This window comes from Meriones unguiculatus, chromosome 11 (assembly GCF_030254825.1).
Source record: "Meriones unguiculatus strain TT.TT164.6M chromosome 11, Bangor_MerUng_6.1, whole genome shotgun sequence".
NCBI lineage: Eukaryota > Metazoa > Chordata > Mammalia > Rodentia > Muridae > Meriones > Meriones unguiculatus.
In genome coordinates this window covers 79,761,427-79,786,814 of record NC_083359.1, presented here as the reverse complement: position 1 = coordinate 79,786,814, position 25,388 = coordinate 79,761,427, and the positions used below count along the sequence as shown (strand labels likewise).

The 25,388-nt window shown below is 43.2% G+C and overlaps 1 protein-coding gene across 3 annotated transcripts in view; it reads right to left on the bottom strand.

The window, feature by feature from the left end:
• Positions 1-25,388, bottom strand: part of Astn1 (astrotactin 1) — a 321,092-nt gene that overhangs the window by 149,372 nt on the left and 146,332 nt on the right. For 2 of the 3 annotated variants that reach the window (XM_060364528.1, XM_060364526.1), the window contains exons 3-8: positions 22,991-23,384; positions 21,083-21,229; positions 19,996-20,103; positions 15,390-15,539; positions 14,226-14,417; positions 4,145-4,229 (exon numbers count right to left, since the gene is read on the bottom strand). In XM_060364528.1, the coding sequence (XP_060220511.1) occupies positions 4,145-4,229; positions 14,226-14,417; positions 15,390-15,539; positions 19,996-20,103; positions 21,083-21,229; positions 22,991-23,384 (1,076 nt within the window). The remainder of the gene's footprint in view (positions 1-4,144; positions 4,230-14,225; positions 14,418-15,389; positions 15,540-19,995; positions 20,104-21,082; positions 21,230-22,990; positions 23,385-25,388) is intronic. The other variant, XM_060364527.1, reaches the window with a different exon arrangement.

Below are 25,388 nucleotides of genomic sequence, written 5' to 3'. Positions count from 1 at the left end.
AATTGGCTTGAAAATTGACACAGGAAAGACAGAAGACACAGAAACCATGGCACCGGTTTGGACACTTCAGCCCTGGGTTCGCTCCCTGGCAGTTGGATGATATGGAGTGTTATGACAGGGAATGCTTGATTTTGTTGCCAGAATATCAGGGATGCATCTTCAAACGCCCCATGTTCTTAGAGTGACCCATTAGAAATCTATCATACACAACTATTACTATGTCGTCCTGAAGTCAGTTTTACTTTTAGTGAAAATGTTCTTCTATTGCAAAGAATCCTACTATTTTACTCTCTTCCACCTGGACCCCTTCGGTTCTGCAAGTTGGAGCAGCTGGCTTTACCATGCAAACCAACACATGAATGTCTCAACCTGCCTGCTTTCTCCTGAGCATCTCTGGCAGGACCGAGGTACCAGAATTACTGTAATATAAGTCTTTAGTAGACTTTTGAGGTATGCTTTCTAATTCTCAGCCATTCTCTCATATTTTTCTATAGGGCAATTTCAGAAATACAATTTACTTGAAGAATCTAAATAAATAAAATCTAGAAAATCGCAATAGGTTTTGAGCTTGAGGTTTTGTTTTCTTTGTTTTTGGTTGTGTGTGTGTGTGTGTGTGTGTGTGTGTGTTAACAATTGTTTGATTTCATTTTAAAGGAACAACTTACTGGGTACGGAGAGGATACACAAACTCATTTGAGGACCTACCCTCTATCAATAATTCTAGAGGCCTGTAATTGGGTTTTAATGTTCAAAGCTTCAGTAAGCGAGACCTTTTTGAGAGCTAGATTTTCCCCCTTTTTGCTTTTTCTCATGGCCATGTGCAAGAGACTTTTAAGCTAAATTGAGCTACTAATCTGCTAGTCCTGGAAACACATGCCCCTCATGTCTCTACCTATCAAATGGAACAGTTCAAAAATCTGACTTCTTCACGAAACTCTATACCATTTCTTCAATCTTTATCTAAGTCGGTGCTTAATTATGCTCTCATTGACCTTTGCTCAAAATAATTTTTTCAGTGGATCTTCCTATGTGGACTATTAGTTATCTTATCCCAAAACAGAAACTCCACTTTGTTTTTAGGCATAGCAACCACACGTGTTCTTCACTCGAGAAGCCCAGAGTAATGGGCTGAACATTTATGAAAACACAAGTGAATTAAAGAGTAAATGATAGAACAGTGGTAAGAGCCATTCCATAAACAAACTGGCTCATTCATATACACATACACTCCGTACAATCACACAGACACTACATGTTTACACACATTCCACACACTCACACACTCACACAAACACTCACACAGACACACTCACACTCACCCAGAACTATATGAGCTAGAGGCAGGCAGCAGTGGCAGGTCTCAGACCTAACTCCTCTGACTCACAGAAGCATCCATTTGTAACGTTTTGTATGAAAGTCCTTGATTAATTTTCTTCCTTGTCTGAAAATCACAGATGCCTTTTTTTTTTAAACCAGTTTTCCCTGGCATATCAACCTTGATTTTTCACAAATGACTTCAACTATTACTAGACCTGGCTTTGGTTTTTCTGCCGAGAATGAGCCTGCTGCGGTCTTAACGTATGTCGCATCAGTCTGCTAAGAGGGAAACGTAAGTACCTCTTAGGTGGGATGCTCACCTTCACCTTCTAGAATGTTAAATGAAAATTCTAGGAAAATCAGACTTACCATTGATTTCTCCTTAACACTCCAATATATATCATCATTTAGAAATCTGTCAGACAGCTTCCAATTCAAATGGCAGTCTTTACACTCAAACCAATTTCGATTAATTTGGGGGAAATCATCTAAGGAAACATGGCATTAGTTTGGTACCCTGATTTAAATCATGATGCACTGCATCTTCTACTTTTCACTTATCTTTTTATTTCAGGAGGAAAAATGCATCCATTTGTCTGGCATTGTTTTATAAATATAAAGTCAAGCTGCTTATCATTCCTGCTCCAATATCCACAAGATACTCACTCGTCTCCCTCCTCCTAATAGTTGTTTTATGATTTTATTAGTGTCCACAATGAGACCTCATAGACAGTGATGATCATAGAATAATGGAAATTAGAGATGGAAATGACAGATTAGGTGTCTTTGTCTATTTCCTGGGGCTAATGTTCTCGTCAGTCTGCAGCTCAGTGCTTTAGTCTATCTTGTTCCAAATGACACCAGTGCTGGGACCTCTCCCATTTCCCCCGAGGCTCTTGTCTGCATCCTATGACTGTCTCTACATCCAGCCATAGGGGATAACAAAGGCTTTGCAATTACCAAGTGAAGTCAGGCCCATCCTCACAAGATATGTCTACAAGGCTAGGGATGTGGAGGCTTGAGCGATTAACCACCAAATCCAATCACTGCAGAGGGCCAGACTGGATCATTTAGAGCAAACGTGAAATGATATTTTGTAGTTGTTTTCTTCAGTGGCAAGATTGCAGGCTATGAGATAGAGAGGTGGTTATCCATCACCTTTTACAACCTTTTACTCAATCAGAATCGTGGTCAGCGATGAACCTCAGCCATCACATAAGCTACAGGGCTGGCTCCGAAGCAGCTGTGCAAACAACTCAGTGGCAATGAGAATCAGGCAACAGTGCAAAATTTAACCAGTGAATGTCATTCTACATTCATACCTCACTTGGCATGCATTAGTCACTCCTCTGCTCTTCTCTCCAAACACTTTTTTTTTTTTAAATTTGTGGACTGGCTATCTGAGGAAAGCTCAAATTCCATACAAACCGAGCCATTCTTCATTCTCCCTAACACACACAAAAAAATTTCATGGCATTTGGACTTCCCTAAATTTTCTGACCTGTGACCCAGATTCCCTTTTCCTAACTCCATTTGCTCTTGTCCTTATCCCTTCATGTCAACCAGACCCAGGAACATTTGCCCTCTTCCACATCTTTGGGCATCTATCAAAAGCTGACTAGACCTCAGCTGGCTAAGTCATCAGGGTTGAGTTCTTCTCTCCCCTAATCATAAATCACTCCCTCGGGCTTCTCAATCATTTTTATTGCTCTTCTCCAAACTCTCCTCCATTTGTCACCATATTTATTGCTTTGAGAGTCCAGAACTGCACTCAATATTCTAGGTTTGGTCTCATCAGAATCATGTAAAAGGGACTGCTTATTGACCCAGGAGTGAGAGTATCTATGGCAATGTCAGAAATGACATTGTCTTTTTTTTTTTTTCTTCACTTTGTCAGGATGCAAACACAGATCAAATTTGCAGTCCAGAAAATCTCTCACCAACAAGCTTTTGCCTAGATCTCTTTCTGATTTTCCCTATCCCACTGATTGCTACTATTAGTTAGCACTTATTGAACCCCCCCCACCATTTGCCCAATGCAGAAATCAAGCTCTCAGAATTCAAAACAAGACACATTAATTGATTTTAAAAATCATCACAACACAAGACATATAGTGGTGATGACCCTCTAATGACATAGATTTACTTAATTTCATTGAATCATACACTTAAAAAACTATTAACATGTTAAATTTATGCCATGTATGTTTTATTACAACAAAACATCTAAAAATGTAAAAAAAAAAAAAAGAAAGAAAGAAAAGAATAGATAAAGTAGCTACTTTTTTTACAGACACATGTAGTTGTGAGAAAGTAAAAATCATACAAAGAAATGGTAACTGGTGATGTGGCCCAGCGCTCTTTCTCAGCACAGAGCACTTCCTGAGTCTTGCATGTCACCCCTGCTGACAGTGCTGCTGGTAACCTGTTTTGACTCCTCTCAGTCTCTCGCAGGACTCATCAAGCTCTGAGAGCTATGGAAGAGTTTGTGTGGCTTCACTTGTCTCCAACAAACACACCAGCTAGGTTCTGCCTTAGGGATTCTCATAGATGGAGGTGGAGTGGGAAAGAAGAAAAAGGCTGCTTCATTGTCAGATCCCAGCTGGAGGATGCAGGGCCACGAGTCAGAGGCACCATCTCCTGACTCGTAAATGGAGGAAAAGATGGCATGGGTGTCATTGGTACGGCATGGCTACGGAAAGGCAGTAACGTATTTGTTCAGAATACAACCACCCTTTACCTCTGCTTCTTTGTGTACAGTTGTTCCCGTCGTGTCTGTGTGAGAAAGCAGTGACATGGGAAACTGCCAGCTTGTTATCTCACTTACCCCTGGTTTGTCCCCCATTCATTCCGAATGCAAAGGTGCTTGTGGACAGGATCCTTCATGTAGCCTTCGTAGCACAGACATTCCCCTTGGGGCCAGGGTAGCAGGAAAAGAGAAAAAGAAGTAAATCAACTACCCTGTCAGTATTTGAGAAAGTCAATGTGAAATGATCAGATTAAACCTGAGTTCATCAATGGCATAAATGATACACATACCCCACTGGGCCACACATGCCTCTTTCCACTTTCCTCATGAATGAATCTCCCCATTTTCCAATACATAACGATTTTGTACATTGAGGGACCCAAACATCTGCAGCCCACCTACTGTGTATGCTCTGTAATGACACAGACCACTGAACCTTCGAGGAAGGGGATGATTTATGATCATTTTCTCAATTGCCGGGTACTACATGGCATTAGCAAGTGATGGTAACTGTTTAAATTCTGCACATGTGAACTATTTGAAGTATTTCTAAGAAGCTGAAACCTAGGTATTGTTACTGTATTATATGCTGACGGGGGAAGACGAGGCTTGGACAGGTTATGAGACTTGTCAGCCTCTTGAAAATGACACAGTTAACACTTGAACCTATGTCTATGTGACTTGAGACACTATCATCATGCCATGCCCTTAGGCCCACAAAACAGCCATGGTGTTTTAAGAAGGTTGCAATCTCCTTTTCTGTTTCCGTAGGAACTCTAGGGTTTCCAATGAAAACATCTAATTACCTTTTGAACCTAGTAAACATGTACCACTGTACATTGTGCATCCTGCATTGTTCAGAATCTTCCTTCACTTCCTTATCATTAGTTTTATGGAAGTTTTTTGTTTGTTTGTTTGTTTTTACATACTGAGAAATCAAAAAAGCCCCTAGAATTTCATACAAGATTACCTAGTTGAGGGCATCAGCCTTTCGAAGGCAGGGTTGCATGGCATTTATCCAGTTAAGAAGCAAACTTGAGGCCTTCCAAAGGATTAGTACCCATTGCTCTCTTGAGTACCAGTCCTGAAGACAGAAGCTGTTGCTTCCTGATGTGATCGCTGTCATTTTTGCTACTTGTCTCTGAGCCACGCGACATGTTACACTAAAGCATTTGCTTTTCCTCTTCCAATGGCTGACTATTTAATTTATAACCAGTGAAATCACAAAGTGTGACTTCTTGAAGTTTGTAAATAACAAATTTACAAAGGTGCCAGATCCTGAGGAGACAATGTGCATACAGTCTGTTTATCTTCCAAGGAAGAGAAACTTAAGATACATATAAATAGAATAACAGCTTTAAATGCTGTTTCCTCCTTATGAAGACAAAACTTAATGAAAAAAAATTGAAGAGAATGTATCTGATAGTAAGGAGAGTCTGAACTGTGTGAGCAGGGCAATTTTTTTTTTTTTTAAAGATTTGAGCAGAGTGCAGGGAATATTATGAAAGAAGGGGGAGATAGAAAGACCTGGAGGGGACAGGAGCTCCACAAGGAGAGCAACAGAACCATAAAACCTAGCCACAGGGGTCTTTTCTGAAACTGATACTCCAACCAAGGACCATGCATGGAGATAACCTAGAACCCCTGCTCAGAGGTAGCCCATGACAGCTCAGTGTCCAAGTGGGTTCTCTAGTAATAGGAACAGGGGCTGTCTCTGACATGAACTCAGTGGCTGGCTCTTTGATCACCTCTCCCTGAAGGGAGGGCAGCCCTACCAGGCCACAGAGGAAGACTATGTAAGACAGCCCTGATGAGACCTGATAGACTAGGGAAGGCGAGGAGGACCTCCCCTATCAGTGGACTGGGGGAGGGGCATAGGAGGAGAAGAGGGAGGGAAGGTGAGATTGGGAGGGGATTAAAGATGGTGCTACAGCTGGGATACAAAGTGAATAAACTGTAATAAATAAGAAAATTAAAAATATTTTAGCTCATGCATTTTAAGATCTTCCTAGAATCTATTGCCTCTTAGGGCCTCTAAACCAACTACCAGTTGCTTATCCCCTATCCCAAACATAATCAGCTCCGTGTACTGGTGGGTGTAGTGAAAATGGGTAACTTCTCAAACAAATCTAAAGTGTATTAGAGATTAGTACATTGACTCATGTATGACAAATTCTGACTTTGGTATCACAGGCTATCCTGAAACCTACTGACCGACTTTAGGTCCAAACTTATTACCTTCACTGGTACTGGGCTACGGCTACAAATGGCCAGGAAGCTTAAAGTGAAACATCAGAAATGCAGCTTGAAATTAGGTGGCTGGTGATAAAACATACCAATGGTGGTTATTAATAAAAGAAAAGATAGAAAGCAGGTACAACGCTAAGTAAAAGGAGAACAGGGCCGTATGCCTCAAGAATTCCAAAAAAGCTTAAATCTAAAACTGTAAAGTATACAGGGCAAGGATAAGGCTGATCCCCTCAAACAAGTAGGTTTTGCATAGATACCATAGGCAGTAATTACTTGTCTTATGTTACGACAAACAGTAGACAAGAGTAACTTATAGGTTATTTTGGCTCATCCATATAGTCCGTCAAAGTGGCAGGAAAGTTGCATGTACAACCAAGAAGCAAAGGGCAGTGAATGTTGGTGCTTAATTGGATTTATCCTTTTTATGCAGCCCAGGACTCTAGCCCATGGTATGGTATCCATTTTATAAATAACAGGCCTTCTCGATTCAGTTATCCCAGTCTAAACAACCCTCCCAGACACTCTCAAAGGCTTGTCTCTTCCATGTAAAGTTAACAATCAACATTAAATAGCAAACTATGGTTCAAAAATTAAATAAATAATTAAAATGTTTAACCTGAGAATATAGCTCAGTGGTAAAGTGTTTTTTGTTCAAGTATAAGGATCTGAATTTGAATCCCCAGCATCCACTTAAAAGCCAGGCATTGCAATGTGTCCTTCTAAGCTAAGCTATTGAGGTAGGGACAAGCGGAATTAGAGAACTCAGTCAACACTCCAGACAGGGTGAGCTCTAGACTAAGTAACGGACCCTGTGTCAATTTTTAAAACATGTATAGACAGTAATAGAAGAAGATAGCTAAAGTGAATCTCTAGACGCCACTCCATAGACACACCTGCATACATGTGCACTCATAGGATAAATCACACATACACAAGATAAATAACTAGATAGATAGATAGATAGATAGATAGATAGATAGATAGATAGATAGATAGAGGATTCACTCTGTTTATCAATAGCAAACCCCCTAATACCAAGATCTCTAAGCCAATTAATGGGTTAAATACTAAGATGGGTCTTTTCTTTCGGGAAATGTACACCCCTGATGTCCTCATTACCAATTAGATAAGAACAGGCTACTGAGAAGCAGAATGTAACTATAAAAGAGTGGCAAGTGCATCCTTCTGACTCTCAGAATGGTCTCAATTGGCCCTTGGGCTGCAGCTCAGTTGGTCGAGTACTTGCTCTGCCTGCATTAGACCTTGCATTCGCCCCCGAGCCCCAGGTATTACGGTAGAGAACACCTGTAATCCTAGCACTGGTGACGGGGAAACATAAGGATCAAAAGCTTAAGGTCATCCCCAGTTATGTGGTGATTTTAGGCCATCCCAAACAGCACGAGACCCTGACTCAAAAACAAAAACAAAAACAGAATAATGAAAACACAAAATAAGGACAGTTTCAGCCGGGCACCTGGTATAGAATTAAGGATTAACAATAAAAGAGCATCTTCTACATTTGATGTCTGGTTACCACAAAACATGTAAAAATAAACTCAGAAACCACTCTGAGTTCAAGCAGAGACCTATTTTCCTAATGACGTAAATACCTACCATTTGTACAGCGCATTTACCTTCTCAAATCTCCTTTATGGTCATTATCTCCACATGAGGCTTCCATCACCCCTTACCGTGTGGAGACACACTGCTGACAACAGATAAAGCTTTCCCCCATATAATGGCACATGCCACCCTAAGTCAGAGAACCAGGAATTTTCAAACATACCAGGTTAGAGTTTGGGGATATCCAAAATCTGCCTCTCAACAGATCCTCATTTCTGGAATCCACCAAATCTCCCTCCTCTTTATTCCTCCTCAAACCAGTTTGGCCATAGATACTGCAAGGAGTTCAGACTTGATGAGGAAAGTTACTATGGAAACCAACTGCTAAATCTTGACTTCAAGAGGGGTTTCATGTAAGCACAGACTCCGGCTGTTAGCTGTGAATTTTAAAGACCCCACGAGGGTGTTGGATGCCCTCCTAAGCCGAAGTGTTACAGTCTCCACATCTGCTGTGACAGATGGCAGGGAACACAGGAGGTGCTGACTCTGGTGGTGTACACAGGAATCCAACAGAAAGACGTGTCATGGCCATGGAGAAGTGCCTAGTCAGGAAAGTGTAACATGTCAGTGGCTGCAGGAACTATTCTGTGGACCACACTGTCATGGAAGAAAGCCCACGGCAAGAGATAGAGACCACTCTACCTACTGTTGTTCGGTACCTGGAGGACAAACACCTTGAGCCGCCTTCCATGGTGAATAGCACCTTTGGTCATCTCCCGTTATATAGTTGAATGATTGAGTCACAAAAAATCATCTCAGGATTAAGGAAGACATTGAAAGTACGGGTCCTGAGGTTTGACCGGGATCATTACAGCCAAAGCCTCCAGTCATAGCACTGCTTCAGGTACTGGTTGGCTTTTAGTAACTAGGACTGTTTGTCCCTTGTCTAAAAAGAAAATGTTCAACTGGACATGGGTAACATAAAATTGCCTAATAATTTCCTACCAGTGGGAGTGAGCAGAAAAGAGGCATGCCCAGGCCTGAATGACCTCATGAAGCTCTGAGAGAGAAGATAGGAAACATGCTAAAGCTCACCCTGAAGGAAGGTGCTGTCAAGGAGTAACAGAAGTGAACTTGGAATTAGCATGCAATCAGGTTACAGCAACAAAATGGAAACTGAGATCTCCTGATGAATTAGGTTTTAAAATGCCCAGTGAGAGAGACAGAGAGAGAGAGAGAGATGGGGGTACAGAGGGCAGGCAGAAAGAGGTTCAGAGCAAGGAAAAGGGTTGAGGCTGAATTGTCTGGAAACCTGGTCCATGCTCCTCAGCAAGCTGATACATTTTGACCTAGTTGCACTGGCCATAAAAAGACCTGTGAAAGAAGGGATTTTTGAGAACATATCAGATATCTATTAAAAACATCCAAGTTTGAGGTTTCTTGGATGCCTGTACTCCTTGCAGACATATATTTAAAAAAAAAAAAGCTACATATCCTGAAAAACGCACTTGAGTCTGTGGCCAGAATTGATGTGGCTGAGAAAAGAAGCCAGTGTCCGAGGCCTCCACAGCTGATCATATGACAGAACAAAGACTTGGGATGAGTACAGAGAAAAACTGATGAAACTAGGTAGTCTCCCATCAGAAAACAAAGTGGAGACAACCTCAAAAGTCACCCTTCGTAATCACGGGAAAAGTCAGCCAATGACAGGACAGGATCCAGCAGACACTGATGACCAGAGATGCTCCTGGGAGGCGGGGCAGTCTTGTGAGGTTGGCAAGAAGATTGGCAGTTGGCAAAAGGCCGCATCAGAAACTGAGGCTCTAAAAAGCCACCCAGAAGAAAAGAGAGTAACCCTAAGCCTTCTGTCTAGAAGGGAAACATAGGAAGAAAGATTACAAAATGACCAGACATGTGGTTCCTGATATACCATGTGTCCTGAGCTTATAGTCCAGCTGGGCTATTAACTGGGCAAGAGTGTTAAGCCAGTTAGTCAACATTTCTCTAAAGTGGAGATAAAAATACTGTCTGCTTTATAAGCTTGTGGGGGGAATTTTGGCTGTCTAAGCAAATCACAGTGACAACAACATGATGGGCCCCTGATAAACACTGCCTACCATGATTTTTTTTTTTTTTTGCAGAAATAATTTTCCCACACATTTTTCCACCTGACATTACAAAGCAGTGGAGAGATGGAGCACAGCAGTATGCTGTGTGAAGTCATCAGCGGTATGAACCTAATCACACGCATCCTAAAGTCTACCCATGGCCAGGTACTATGACTCATCACAAGTTGATACCTGCTAGAAGAGTATCACAGCACATAGCAGAGATGCACATGACAAACATGAAGGTCTCTCCTTTCTCAGGAATAGCCACACACAACCAGAAGGTCTGAGGAGTTGCGTTGATTATATGAATACAGGCTTGGCAGTGTTCAGAGCCCCTCCCCTCCACATGTTGTACCTTAGTTTGTTGTGGGGCTTGGGTTCTTTTATTTTTAGTATCCCTTGTGACTCTCCCAGTTGGAAATTCATTAGTTGTTAGAGAGACCAGGAAACCATTTGCAGGGGAGGGGCTCCCCGAAGTCATTTTATAGAGAGGACTAGAAATTAGACATCTGGAAGGGGCTGGAGGGTAGACTTCTGTATAGACAAACAGCTCTCTGGCACACCCATCAGTATTGCTTAGTACAGGTTACCTCCTAAATGGCGATTTGCTGTTGTTCAGGCTGGTCTCTGAGCTCTGCCCCTCCCAGGTCAGTGGAGAGGAAGGTTAGGCCCTGGTTCTTTCATAGCCCCCCCCACACCATTTTTAGAAGTTATGGAATTATAATGGGGGTTTAGGATGAGGGGGTATAACCTGTTTCTCTCCTTTAGCTGTTTTTCCTTCCTTTGGTGTATTTGTAGCTGATCTCAAATTCATGTGTCTATAGCAACATCAATTCATTGTGTCATTGTAGGCCAGAGGGGACCAATGTGGGCTCTATGGGGCTAAGATCAAAGTCTCTAGAGAGCTATGCTCCTTTCTAGAGGCTGTAAGTGAGAATCTTGCTTCCTTGCTTTCCTCCTTTCTGAAGGCTGTCTGCACGCCTGGTTCACGACTCACCCTTCATCTTTCAAGTATACAATACCTTGATGAGTTACTCTTTCATCATGGCTCTTTGACCTGTTCTCCCTTCTACTTTTGAGGAGTATTGGCAGAACATTGGGACACCCAGCTAACCTACGGTAATCTTGTAACTTTTGTAACTTCGGTTTGTTAGGAAACCCCAATTCTACGTGCCATTTTTACCTTCCTTTGCCATGCAATGTCACACCTCCACAGATTGTGGGGAGGAGGATGTGGGCATCTGGCGGAGTAAGTCCATGTGTCTGCCTCTCCCACCTGGCATTGTGGAGTCCCAGGAAGATAATGTGTGAATACACATTTAACTTTGGGACACTTTTAGGAAGACTGCCTAGGGAGTAGGGCTCCAGGCACCAAAGGCTGCTCCTTCGCAGTGCCTGAGCATCTGTGTTTGTGTGCTTGTGTGTTTATGGGTACGTGTGTCTGCGTGAAAAAAAAAAATACACAAGTGCATTTGCACAGCCCTGTGCGTCCATATGGGCAGACCCCTCAGCTCGGCTGGGAAAGCACATGTCCCATCACTCTGACATTTCCAAGTAAGCTAGCTGGAGGATTGCAAAAAATAACGTCGGCTTGACTCGAAGCCAATTCCCACACTCAGCTCTTTAGAGAAAGGCTCTAGGATGGCATGTGGGAGGCGATAAAGTCTCTTAGTGAGGAGCGTGTGGGATGACCACATCGTCCCATGTGCAGGCAGGAGCTGCGCAGGGGTGGGTGGGGTTCCAGTCCCAGCACTGATGGAAATGAAAGACTCCACAACACCATTTCTCGGCTGCCACAGCGAATGAAGATGTTGTACCTTAGTTTGTTGTGGGGCTTGGGTTCTTTTATTTTTAGTATCCCTTGTGACTCTCCCAGTTGGAAATTCATTAGTTGTTAGAGAGACCAGGAAACCATTTGCAGGGGAGGGGCTCCCCGAAGTCATTTTATAGGGAGGACTAGAAATTAGACATCTGGAAGGGGCTGGAGGGTAGACTTCTGTATAGACAAACAGCTCTCTGGCACACCCATCAGGATTGCTTAGTACAGGTTACCTCCTAAAGAGCTGAGTGACAAATATGTTGGACCTGGCATGACTGGGTACATCATGTTATCTTTGACAACCTTATTTCATGATAGGTGATTTTAGGATAGGTTAACTACAAACTCTCCTTATAGATAGCCGTGGAGCTCTGGGCAAATTAGGGACAGAAAGGCAAATGTTATGTAAAGTAAGAAGGCATCTTGCGTCTAACCCTCCCAAATGTGGAAAGCCATTCCACTCCCCTCCACATGTAATTCTAGGCCCTTGATTTTCTTTCAAGGCAAAGAGGATACATGTAGGAGCCTCTGGGGATCTTGTTGCTCTCAGAAGTGAGTTTAACAGCTAAGATTGTCCCAAATCCTCCTAATCCTAACCAGCTGGAGAACGAGGGAACCAGAGACCAGCTCTGCTACATGGAGAGTCCCCACCTCTGAGATGAGCTCTTTTTAATTTCTTCCAAGCACACGAGCTTTTGGGCATAGTGCACAGCCCATCTGTTTGGTTTGGTGTTTGCCTGACAGCGTAGGAGGGACAGCAAGCAAGCACCGTCTTAGACATCAGATGTTGAAAGTGCTGTACTTTCTCCTCCATATGGGGACCTAGAATCTCTGTGATGGGCCCACGTAAAATAAGTTTAAAACCTAAGAACATGAACTTTAGATGTCACAGTTACCTGATACTTTCTCAAAAGGATTTAATACTGGATTACAAGAAAATATAGATTATGTGTTTTAGGCTACCTCTGTAGAAAGGCCTTTCTGAGCTGAACTTTCTGAAGAGACTGCCCCAATTCCCTGCCCTGTCTGTCTCAGGAATTCTACATGACAGATAAACATCTTGAGGATTTGGTTCATGACCTCTTCTTTTGTTCTATGGTACTACACAACTTCTTCAGGAGGGTCCTACTGTGGTACTCTAGCTGCTGAACGTGGTCTTTTTTGTATCTGAAGCTCTTATGATGGCTTAAGTGTGAAACTCGTCTGTAGGCTTATGTGTTCAACCACTTGGTCCCCAGATGGTGGCACTGGAAGGCTATGGAAACTCTTGGAATGAGGTTCAGCCGTCAGGGGTAGGGCCAGAGGAGTAGGGGTAAGGGTTACAGCTTCTAGGTGAGCTCCATTTCCAGCTAGAGTTCTCTGGCTCCTGGCCCATAAAGATGTAATAATAAACCATGCCACCACTTCCCACCCTCACAGATAGAACCCTCTAGGCCATATTGTGCCTGCCAGAATGGACTGTGCTTCCTTCAACCATGAGCCAAGATAGATCCTTCTTCCTCTAAGTTCTTTCTCTTCAATATTCTGCCATGATATGAAGAAGAGTAAATACCTCTTTTACCACAAAAGTACAAATCTACCTGGCATAGAGACTTGGGGTGTTGGGCATGCAATACTTCAGAAGGAAGGCAGTAGCCCCCAGTGCACACTTCCCGAATCTGGGCTTTACTCAGGACTACCCTTGTCTTGCTAGATGAAGTAACAGACTTAGGCATGTCTACAGCCTTTGTGTAGTGTTCTATTTCTAAGATTCATTAGAAGAAAAGTAAATTCCTATGTGCCCCACATTTCTTTTTTTGGGAAATTTGTTTTAATAGTGTTTATAAAAATAAAAAGTTTACAGCCTTCTAAATTCAAAGTAATGAGACTGTTTAAATGATCTATGATGCAGATGAACAATGCAAAACCAAGTGACCACTAAAATGTTACCGATGATTGTGATTATGGAATGCTCATGTGATAGGATATTAAGGAAGCAAATTCACAAAAACTCTAGTAGATTTCCTATAGTTGCAGGAAACCTTTAAAAAATCATGCATAGATTAGAGGTAAAAAGAAAGGGCATTAAAAGATTTAAAGTGATTTATCTAGGAGACAGAAACGTAGACAATCATTGTTTTTTTATATTATTATTCATAATAAGCATGAACTAATTTGCTCTCATATAATGGCTAGCCATGGCACCTAGACAATGACCAAGTGGATTGCGGGGGTTATTCCAAACTGGCCTTTCCAGAGTAAGGCTGCAGTTAAGATGTTACTAGACCATTGCATGTTCTTATGCTCAGTGGCTCAACCATATGCTGATATGCATGTGTGGTCCACACTGGAGATGGAAAGGGCACAGCGGAACTGGGAGAGATGGTCTGAATGTCAAAGGAATGATCGCAAAAGGCATGCTCTCTCTGACAGTTACCCGCTGCCCGGTGCTCCTGCCTACCAGTTTCGGGGTCACATTGGTGTTCACAAGGGTCCAGGAGCCGCCGAGCACAGAGGTCCATGGCCCAGGGCCCACTGGAGTTCTGCTGAGAGAAGAGAACCACTTGGGCAGGGTTCAACCAGTCACTGGCATCCAGCTGGCTCCCCTCCAGCAGGATGAAGCGGCTCCCTACAGGGTGACAGAGAAGAAGCATGTCTTCGAGTGCACACACAATGCCCGGGTGCAAGTCACCAGAGACAGAGCACATCCTAATCTAAGATCATCACTCCCACCCATCCTAGCCTACCGTTAATACCATCACAAGGGATAGGCAGATGGAGGTTCTGCAGCCAGACTGACTGCTGTGAGAGCCGGGCATTAAGCCTTCCAGCCATATCATCGCCTACTGCCATGCCTCATCCCCTATTGCAGGAATGTTCCTAAGGGATCCAGGGACAGAGTGACTCGGTAGTGGCCATGGCATGGCTCCATCAGACCCAGCGACAAGGCACGGGCATTGAGCCAGGTAACAGGGACGAGCTGTCTGTCTTTGATTGCTATGAGCTAGCAGGTCCTCTAACACCGTGAACATCCCCCACCTGTTTCCAGCCTTGCAGCAACAAAGAGAACAGACATTAACAAGTCAATTAGGTCCTGTGGGCTCAAGTGATGCAGGGACTTTCAGAACCTGTGGGACTCCCTTATTGTATGGGGGTCCCCGTGCATGGAAGTAAATTATTCCTTTTGAGGTCCAGGTTTACAAGTTAAGGCAGTTAACAATTTCCCACCTGGACAAAAAAAGAAAAAAGCCAAAGCATGGCTGATCCTTAAACATCTCTACTGTCCTGTTTAGCTTGTCCTTCCTCAAACAGTAAAGGACCATAATGTCTACCCATCTAGAGCCAGTGCGCTTTTCATTTCTCTACAGAGCAAACAGAGCATGGGCATGAAGAAATGGAGATGACCCGCTCAGTTTATTAGCCCAGTTTCTTAGATCATCTGCAGACAATCTAACTGTAGCCTCCATCTTACATTTTTGGGTGTATCCCAACCCCCCTCACACACTACCCACAGTGAGCCTTGATTTCTCCATCTTTTGCCCAGCCTGAAAACTGCCAGCCACTGAAGCAGCGGTCACGTTGCTTGGCGGAATGAGCTCACCATCGGCAATCAGGTGCTCGGGGACATGCAAGGTGATTTTGACAACGAGAGGGCAGCTGACATGAGAGGAGCACACGAGCCCGATCACACAGCTGGTGATGCTGATCAGTGTCAGGGTGGTCTTATTCACAGGACTTCTAGGAGAACCCACTGAAAGCAAAACAAAGCGAGACACAGTGGTAAAGATCCAGGCACTGACCATCTGACTCGGACCTCTGTTGGCAAACAGAACCCACAGCAGTCAGAAAACCTCTCTACTACGTGACCTCAAGAAGCTTCACTGGGGACATCACATGACCTGCTAAACTAGTGGGCACCAGTAGTGGCCGGCTGGTGGCCCTGAAGGTTGGTAGTGGTGAGTTGATTGCAGATTCTCTGCTATTTGACTGGGTTGGGTTTACAAGAGGCCAGAAAGGGGGCATCTCTCCTTTGACTTCCCCAGCTGAACTCAAAACTCTTGGAGGCAAAATCATTTAAAACCTATAATGGAGTCCCACTTCTGTTTGCAGAGGGTGCCCTAAGGCCATGCTCCCACAATGTATACCCAGGCTTTCAAGGGGAGTTTCCCCGACTTGGGGAGCTTGCCCTTGTTTTACGGGTAAGCAAATGACGCTGTCACACTGGAATCCTCCCCTCAGTCCAGACACCACTGAGAACGGTAAAGGAAAGGCTTGTTTTGCCTGTCTGGTGGGCTGAATTTTCTGCTGCTTTTGGTTGAAGTGGTGGTAAGCAGAGGAATCTTTTACTCAAAGGCAGGACACATATGGGAGGGTAAGAAAGCAAGGCAACAAAATGTATAGTTCTCTGGGAATGTTCTTATTTATGTTACTATTTATTATGAATAGTAATACAAGTCGCGTTATGGAGGACGCTGTGCTGAGCATTCTGAACATTATTTCCCTTTAACTATTTGCCTCTTCATAATATACCTGTGAGCCTGCACAGTGACTATCTGCTTTGCAGAAGAGGGAAATAAGTCTCAGAGAGACGGCCCTAATTGTGACAGCTCACACTTACGAAGTGGTCATTATGTGTCAGGTACTAGTGCTCAGGGTTCTACATGGCTGACATCATTGAATAACAATCCAGGCAGCACAAAGTAGCTTTCTGAGAGTCTAAAGAGCATAGCCAGAGCCAAGCAGCTATAGAGGCTAGAGCTTTGGGAATTGCTGCTCTTCGGAAACACCAGAATGAGTTTGGGGCCCATGACCACCCATCTGTCAGTGTGCAGGGTCTCCTGAGGGGCACTCGAGAGAAAAAGATGCAGAGCTTGCCGGAAGCCTCTGGTTCTTGCAAGATTGAGAAGTGCTATTCTCATTACAATCTTTATAGCATGTGTTAATCCTGAGATTTTCCAGAGAAAAACCAATTCTACCATTTGGGGCCAAATTTGAAGCAAGTTTTATTAAATATTAACTACTGTTTAAGAGATGGCCTTTAGTCAGGACCAGTCCCTGGAATTTCCCAGCAGAATGGCCCTGAGACCCGTGTGGCAAGGGTTTATGAAGACAAGCCTATAGGCCACCATATTTTTCCAATGAGGCTTTATTATTATTATTTTTGAAAGAACTACAATTCCCAGCATTCCAGAAAGTTACCTGGTCCTTGGGCAGGTGGGGCTTGCTGAATGATTTTGGGCATTACACACAGAGTTGGTTTCTTTCCACTTAGAGTTCAATGCAGCCTGGTCACAGCAGCAGATCCACTAACAGAATACCCTCTCACTCTACGTCACAATACCACAAACTACATCTGTCATCATTCTCAAAACCCAGCTTCCTGTCTTGTCTCCATTGTCCAGGGTATGATTCTGCATTGGATGGATTCTCAACTCAAGCAACTTCGTGAACTCTCTTCCCGCATGCTCAAAAGACACATCCTCGTACACCAAGGCCTTTCATTACGGTTGGTTTTTCATTTCAGTCAAAATTTCACCTCCATCCTGTCATGTTACCTTAGCACTCCGGCAGTAACTGTCTCACTCTCACAGACACACTCCTTGGCTCTCAGCTATCATGTGCACCACCTGAAGAGGAGACCTCCACAAAGCACAACTCACTAGCTAGCTCAGACAGAAGATCCACAGCCATAATAGCTACGACCATGTACTTCCTAGATTCTGCTGATCTTTTGGCTTTCTTTCCTGAACAACCTACAAACATGCGCCCTAGACTTTACTGGAGGAAACTATTTTTCAGCTTTCTCACTAGGCCATCACTTCCATTCCAGTGACTTTACACATATTATCTCCTCCTCCACAGAAGGCCATTTTGTCACCTTGTCATCCTGGTCCACACCTACCCTTCAACAGCAGCTTCCTGAAAATACTTCCCTGCAACCTTCAAGAACAGATTCTCACTCATCCTAACCCTCAGTGCACCCTGCTGTTACAGCACTTATCACACAATGTCATCACTGTTTGCAGGCACTTGCCACTGCTCTCCTGTGATTGCAATAACTTACAACGGATATTTTTGTCCCTTTCCTCTGTTTGCATCATGTACAATCTAGCATCCTTGCCTGCCTTCACATTTTCCAGTGGTTGCTTGTTTACACAACCAAGCACAGTTGCAACAGAGTGGCAGGTTTGTGCTTTGCTAGTTAGCTTATTTTCTGGCTTCATCCCTACCTTCCCTATGTTTATGTCCTGGCTGGAACTACCAGCTCCCTCACTTCCTTGACAACCACATTGCTTTCAGTCCTCGGAGCTTTTTATGTACTGCATTCCTCTCCTGAAATGTTCTTACTTAAGACTTCTTTTTCAAGACATTCTATTCATTGCCTATGTTTCAGTGCTAATTCTTCTTTATTGCCTCCTATTGCTGCCATGTAGAATTAAGTGTTATTGCTGCTGCGTACTCATTTTATTTATTTATATTATTAAGTGAAGCCTAATCATTATGCCATGTTTTCATGTTCCCACTGCCTCTCATAGAGGCTGACCCATAGGAGGCAGGTTATAAACTGTTTTTGCTGGCCTGATTGATGTATCCAGTGCAATTAAGCAGACACTTACCCACATATATTATCGGCAGAATACTTTAGTAGGCAGTTTGAAAAAAAAATAATTATAGGAATGCTCCACCCCTAAGCAACTTACAGTTTAGTTAATAGCATTAGACAGTTGATGTATGAGAGGAGCTTGGGATTTAAAGAAACAAATAATTTTATGTTGTAAAGCAACTAATTCTAACTCATTACCAGAGGGTTTCTCAAATAAGACTTTATTAAAGTGAGGCACAACCTGCTTTGATACAGACTAGGCTGTGTAGCTCTTCTATAAAGTATTTTGGGGATCAAGGGAGAGGAGGATACTGTCATGCACATTATCACTTCAGGAAAATGAGACATCTACAGTTAGGCAATAATGAGCCCTACTGGCTCTTCTGGGGGAAAAATGTCAGGAAAAACTCAACGCTACAGACTGGGAAGCCCACAGACACTGGAAGACAGAATGAAAACACTTCCCTTCTTGCAGTTTCTAGAAAGAATGGTTTTTGTATGAAGAACATTTGAATAGTGGTGGGACTCAGCCAACATGTGTGAGTTCTGAAGGCTACTGGCTAGGTATTTTTTGAAATGCTACTGAGTTATGTCCACACCAAAAGGACACAGCTGGTGTCATTCATAAATCCTCCACGGTGTCTCAAGGGGAGTATGTTCAGTACATTCCAAGATGGAGCTCTATAAAAGCTATAGACTGCTGTTGGGAAGATCTAGCAGCAGCAATGGGGATTTCATTACTTTAAAAGTTGACAAAATAAATAAAGGATGTAATCCCCACAGAAGCCTTACGTATGAGTCATCAATAAGTCATTCCATATGTGTGAGAACTGATGCTCAGGGGAGCTATGTCCTTATGCAACGACACACAGCAAGTAAATGCTGAAGCTCATTGGTGTTTCCCTGTAGGACTCCCTCGGAGGTAATGGCAAAGTCATTTACGCCAGTAAAGTCATAGAAAGTGACACCTACTGCAGCAGGAGTCATACCTGAAGTCACTAAGGATGAGCCTGCAGCAGTACATAGAGGCTGCCCAGGACAGATGAGCCAGCGTGGAGAACAAATTAGCTTCTTAAACTGTACCAGGGGCCTGGAGGCTTAGGTCTCAAGATTCTAATGAGTAAGTCTTAAAGACCAAATAATAATAATAATAATAATAATAATAATAATACAAAAACATCTATATAGTCTCAACTCCTAGATAATTGCTTACTGTCTATGTCCTCCTAACCCAGCCTAGCTCAATCCCAAGGCCAATGCAGCTAAATTGATAGTGAATAAACATATCATTAATTTATGAAACTTCATCTACTTTATTTGTCTGAATAGCAAAAATATGACTACTGAGTCTTCCAGAAGAAATTGAGAGTCTTCTGACCAAGAAACAGCCTTTCAAACAACTTGGAAACTTGTTTGAGAGTGCCATTATCTGGGAGAGATGATTCTCACTCTCACTGAACTCTAGGCTCTTCGTTCTTCCTTGGAAGAAGCACCAGCTGAGATCCAACATCCTTCCTGCTGAAGTTGGCTGTGTCCACAGAGTCCTCCCTAACCCTTGCCTTTCCCACCCGCACCACCTTATACTCCTTCCCATCCTCCCTACCTCGACTACGCCTTCGGCTCCGAGAGGGGTCCGTATAAAAGGTTAGCTGTGGGTCATTTTCTGCCTCCGTGCCAGAGTCCCCTTCAGGGTTCAAGAAGGCGGAACCAGCTAAAACAAATAGAGAACCAGAACAGACATTTTCACTTCTCATGATGCAGAATCACAGGGTGAGACCTAATTGGAAAAATCATTAAAAATGAGAGTGGTTGACAGACAGTCTAGGAGAGGTGTATCCAGGATTGTTGGAAAAGCACACATTTATAGGAGCAACTGATAGTGCTCTGATCCCCACAAAGAACATGGTTCCATGATGAGAGATTTGTGCAACTTTACATGTCAGTGAGGACTTCCAGATGATGGGCGGTGGAGAAGAAAGAAAAAGAAAAGTTCCATTCTGGTTGATAAGAGACCAGGATTACATCAGAGCAGGAAAGACATTATATTGCTAAGATTTCACTGGTTCCAGAACACACACAAAAAGAATAAATAATGTAGGTAGACTTATGTGCAGGGACCATGTCCTTCAAGCCCTCTAAATTAGAAACAAATTCTTTCATCATTGATATATATACCCTCTGTCCTTTTCTGATACTGAAATGGGTAGAGGGTTTTTAATCTTCCTTTAAAATGGAATTGTGCCATACCTTCATTAAAATCTCATTTCTCCCATTGAATAGATAGGTGGGCAACTTTCCATATTAACAAATAAAGATCTATATAATCATTTTAAATGATTGCATGGTAAGTCACTGGACATTAGGCAGATGGGCCAGATAGTTAACCAATTCCCTCTTGGTGGGAAATTTCCAATTTTTAGCTTGTTAAAATGTAATAATCAACCATTTACACATATCTTTGCATACTTGTTCAGTTAGTCCCTAGAAAATATAATGTCCTGGAAACTACTTAATCAAAAGAGTTTCACTCTTAAATTTTGAGGCAAGTTGTACTGATCTGGCCTCCCGAAGATTGTGCAAGACATATATTGTTGTAGCTATGTGTCACTGTATATGTAGTCACTTTGATGGTCCTACCTCTACCCACATTCTAAAACCCATTTGCAAGACTTAGAACTAGATATGGGTACCTCTTGCTTTGTTGTTGATCCTCTTTCTCTGGCTGCTGGAGGTGTGGGAGAGCAGAGTGGCTTGTTGGTGGTTGGAATCCACTGGGCTTGTAGCTATGATATTATCTTTGTATTTGTTCATCAGGGAAAGTTTGGCATTGTCGCTCCCTATATAAGAAAAAGCCAAGACAAAGATAAAAACTTAAGAGAAAAGGGGGAAAATAAGGAAAGCAAGAAAATCTACTTTGGCTGAGTAGATGGGTTCAGGGAACTGAAAGGAGGAGCATGTGGAGTGAGAGGCGGGTGGAAAGTTAGACAGTCCTCTGCTTTCTAGGGGCTACAAAGTTATGGGAGGGGTGAGGTAAGAGGATTACAATTGAAAATCCAATTTAGCTAATTCCATATTGATAATGTTATTGCTTGCCAGCCTTTGGCTAAACACAGAATGCAGGGTTTTTCCCTCTGGCCAGCACTGGGTTTTAGAAGAAATAGAATCTGTGTGCATTCAGACAGAATGTGGCCTGTCTTTCATCACAGACCTCACCATTCCCTGCTGACTACACTCCAGCTACTGCACACATTTGTGTGATCTGTCAGCTCCCTAAAGGAGTTCGGGTTTGAACCCCCAAATACCATATATTCATTGCATGGCCTTGGTACTATGCCACGTGCTGTGGGGAATATGATACAAGCTTCAGAATCCTCCTTCCCACTCTCAGGTTTAAAAGTTCTCAGACTTTAAATTGCATTAAAAAATGATTATTGATATAGGTCATCTTCTAGATGCCAAACAGAATTTCCATTTCCCACTATATGATTTCACCATTTGCATCCTCACCAAAAGTCTATGCATCTTTAGCAGCAGGTGGTATAAAATGTGTCTTCCTCAAAGAAGGTACTGGACAGTATCTTGAAGCATCACTGTTGAGGGCATTTCCTTTCAAGATGTGCTTATTCATAGCAGCTTGAAAGAGAGAGGTGTAGGCTATCATAAAAGAACAGTTCTTCTCACTCTGCATGTTTTTGACCCTGATCTTGTTCTGCTAGGTTAGGGCCAAGGCTCTTTTATCCACTCTCTCCAAAGTTATATCTAGCAACTAAGATCTGATGTTTTGATTGCATTCCTTCATTTTCTTTGAAAAAAAAAAATGCATCCTGTGTAAAGACCACAAAAGCAGGGGAAAGATAATGCAATTAGAAGATCTAAGGCTCATATCTTAGGAGGCAGATAGAAAAACAGAACAAATAAACCAACCAGCCAAAAAGTAGGTACTAAAGGATTAAGTTGCCTGTGCAAATATGTGACATACAGAAAGGGCAAGCCAGGCCAGTTTCCCACACAACTACCTTGCTACCTAGAGGGCTCCCAGGATGCATTAAAAGGCTCTAACCTACTTCTGCTACGTGTAAAGACACCTCTCTGCTCCCAAGCTGGGTGAAAGCAGAAGTAGCTCAAACTTACGCCTATTTTATGGATTAGAAAATCAGCACAGTTATCTAAGGAAACAGGTTGTTGGGGTTTTTTTGTTTGTTTGTTTGTTTGAGAATTTCATAAACATATACAATGTTCTTTGATCAGATGCATCCCTTACGTCCCATTCTTCTTCCTGCTATATCCTCCCACACGCTTCCCCATCTCAACTTTATGTCCTCTTAATAGAGTTTTTTATATCCCACTGGTGCTACCCTCTAAGTGTGTGGGTGTAGAGCTGTCCACTGGAGCACAGGCAACCTTACACTCATAAAGACAACTGGCTTTTCTTCTCCCAGGAGTCATTAACTGCTAATGGCTCCTCAGTTGGGGTGGAGCCCATGACACGGGTTATTTTTGCCCACCTGAAGAAAGGCATTGGTAAGTCTACATAACAGGTGTTGGCTACCCCTACCTACCCTGGCTCCCTCAGCAAGACTCCACAGGCCCCATCCTACCTGGTGTGAGGTCCATCCCAGACTTCTCATTGCAGCCCTGTAGGGAGTCCAAGGTGCGTGTGACCTGACTGGCAAAGTCCTCCCCTCCGTTCATGCACTCTCTCTGCAGGTGGTGACGCAGGTCTGTGATGTCATACTCATAGCCATCCAGGATGGGCGTCTCCCGGATGCTCAGGGTGCCACTGGAGTTGTGGCCCTGCACACGGGCATTGCGCAAGCTCTCCCGCCCATGGCCTCCAATCAGCACAGATGGGATGTAGTGAATCTCATTGGCTGCCTCCGCGCTGGCACTCTTCTGGGGCTGGGGAACCCGACGGCGTTTGCACCAGCGCCTGCGTGTATACAGGATCATCACCAGACACAAGATGGATAGCAGCAAAGCAATCATGCCACCCTGTAAAGACAGGACATCGGGTGTTTGCACAAAGAAAGGTAAGCTCTACCCACAGTATCATTGCTCCAGCTGCTAACTACAGTCATCACTCCTTCATTAACTCATGCCATCAAACGTACTGAGCGCTTACAGTGAGCATCATTCGGCAATCAAGGGATACGCTGCCGACACTGGTGTTTAATAAGGGAGAAAATGAAACGGTGTGGTTAATGCATCATTTCAAAGAATCTAGTTGTTCCTAGCTTAGCAAATATTTGAGACATAGAGTGGGCAAGATTGAGATTTGGGGCTTTCAGTTGCAGAAATCTGGAAGAGAGTTTGTTTCTTCAGACAAACATGCTACACATACAGCTGATTTGGGGCTTTCTTTTTAGCAGCCAGCGTGGGGTGGCATCTCATTTCTAAATAGTCAATCTTAGACAGATCCTAACACTTGATCCACAAATCAATGGATCCTATCAGTTCTAAAACTCAGATTTCTTGTCTGTACAATGAAGAAATCTACACTTAACTGCTCACGAGGTTGCTAAGTATTAGGTCAAGTAATGATGTAAAGTGACCGGCACCAATACATCACACACCATCAACACTCTGCTCAGAGTAACCCCAACTCTCTCCATCAGAACAACTGGCCCAGCAGGAAAAACCATCAACACATTTACAGTACCAACTGGGTGAAGAAACCCCATTGTTTGTACATGCCCCGGGCAGCAGAAACACAGTTTGGTTTTGCTTCCATGCTTCCATGGAGGAGAGGGCTGATACCATATCCTAGAGTCAGGCTGGTGGAGGAGTTTCCTGCTGAGCCTTCAAGAACCGAGAGACTACCACTTCAGAGGCCAGTTCTTACAAGTCAGGACAGCGCCAGCTGCCTTCTAGAGATGAGGATAGAGTGCTCAGTGAGGCTGAACAACTGGCCCTGACAAGCCCAGGCTGTGGTTTGGAGAGGTGAAGATAGCTTCCCATGTTCTTTCCTCTAGAGCGCTCCACAGGCATAAGCCTTCTGGTACACAGTCCATCTCACCCCTTTATTTTGGTCAATATCCCTTCAAATCTATTTTATTAGGTCAAGGTGTGCCAAATGGTTCTCCTCCTGACCTTGGCTCCAGTCACTGCCAATCTACTGTATATTATAGAGCTAAAAAGTTCCTATCATTTTCCATGGGGCCCAACCAAGTGACAATAGATCAAGAATATTCCACCAAACAAATTAAAACATCTGTTTGTTTGTTTGTTTCTAATTTCACAATGATTACGTCCTAGATTGATAAATACAGTCCCTCAGCAAATTTTCCTATCCTCCATGTACCACCATCTTTTTGAGAAATGGCACATGCATATATGCAAACAAGAACACTTATATACATGCTACCCTGCTGAAACAGGCTATGTGAGGAGAAAGAGAAACACACAGTAGAGCCAGCTGCTAAGTGACATACTAAACCACGAGGTTTGCTGGGGACACGACTTTCTGCTTTTCAAATCTTTCTTACTTTATTTTGAGGTTGCATTCTTCCGATGTAATCTCTCAGGCCAATGCAGAGAGAGTAAACACTTTCTGGTTGCCTAGGGTAAAAGTATAAAACCAAGTTTCCTAGGTCCCCTGAAGTCCATATAGGGGACTCTCAGACACACAGAGCAGAACCCTGCCTCCATGACAGTGTACTTGACTGAATAAAATCAAGATCTGACTTAATCCACTGACAGTAAGCATCTTTGTATGACCTCATAGCTTTCAGCAGAGCCGTCAATCATCTTCATGGCAGAGTCAGATGGGCTATCCTTTCTCTCACCCCCAAACTAAAGCTTCAACAATAGGTAATTAAGCCACACAGAAGGAATAACTTCCCGACTGAGAGAAGTTGTCAGACATTGAATTAGGCCACTGAAAGCCAGAGGTAATTTTATTCCCTAAAGAGCTGTAAGAGCGACATAAACATCAATCCCCTAGGAACGGTTTAAGCACCATCTTTCTAGCTCACACAGGGTTCCTTGGGAGGCCCT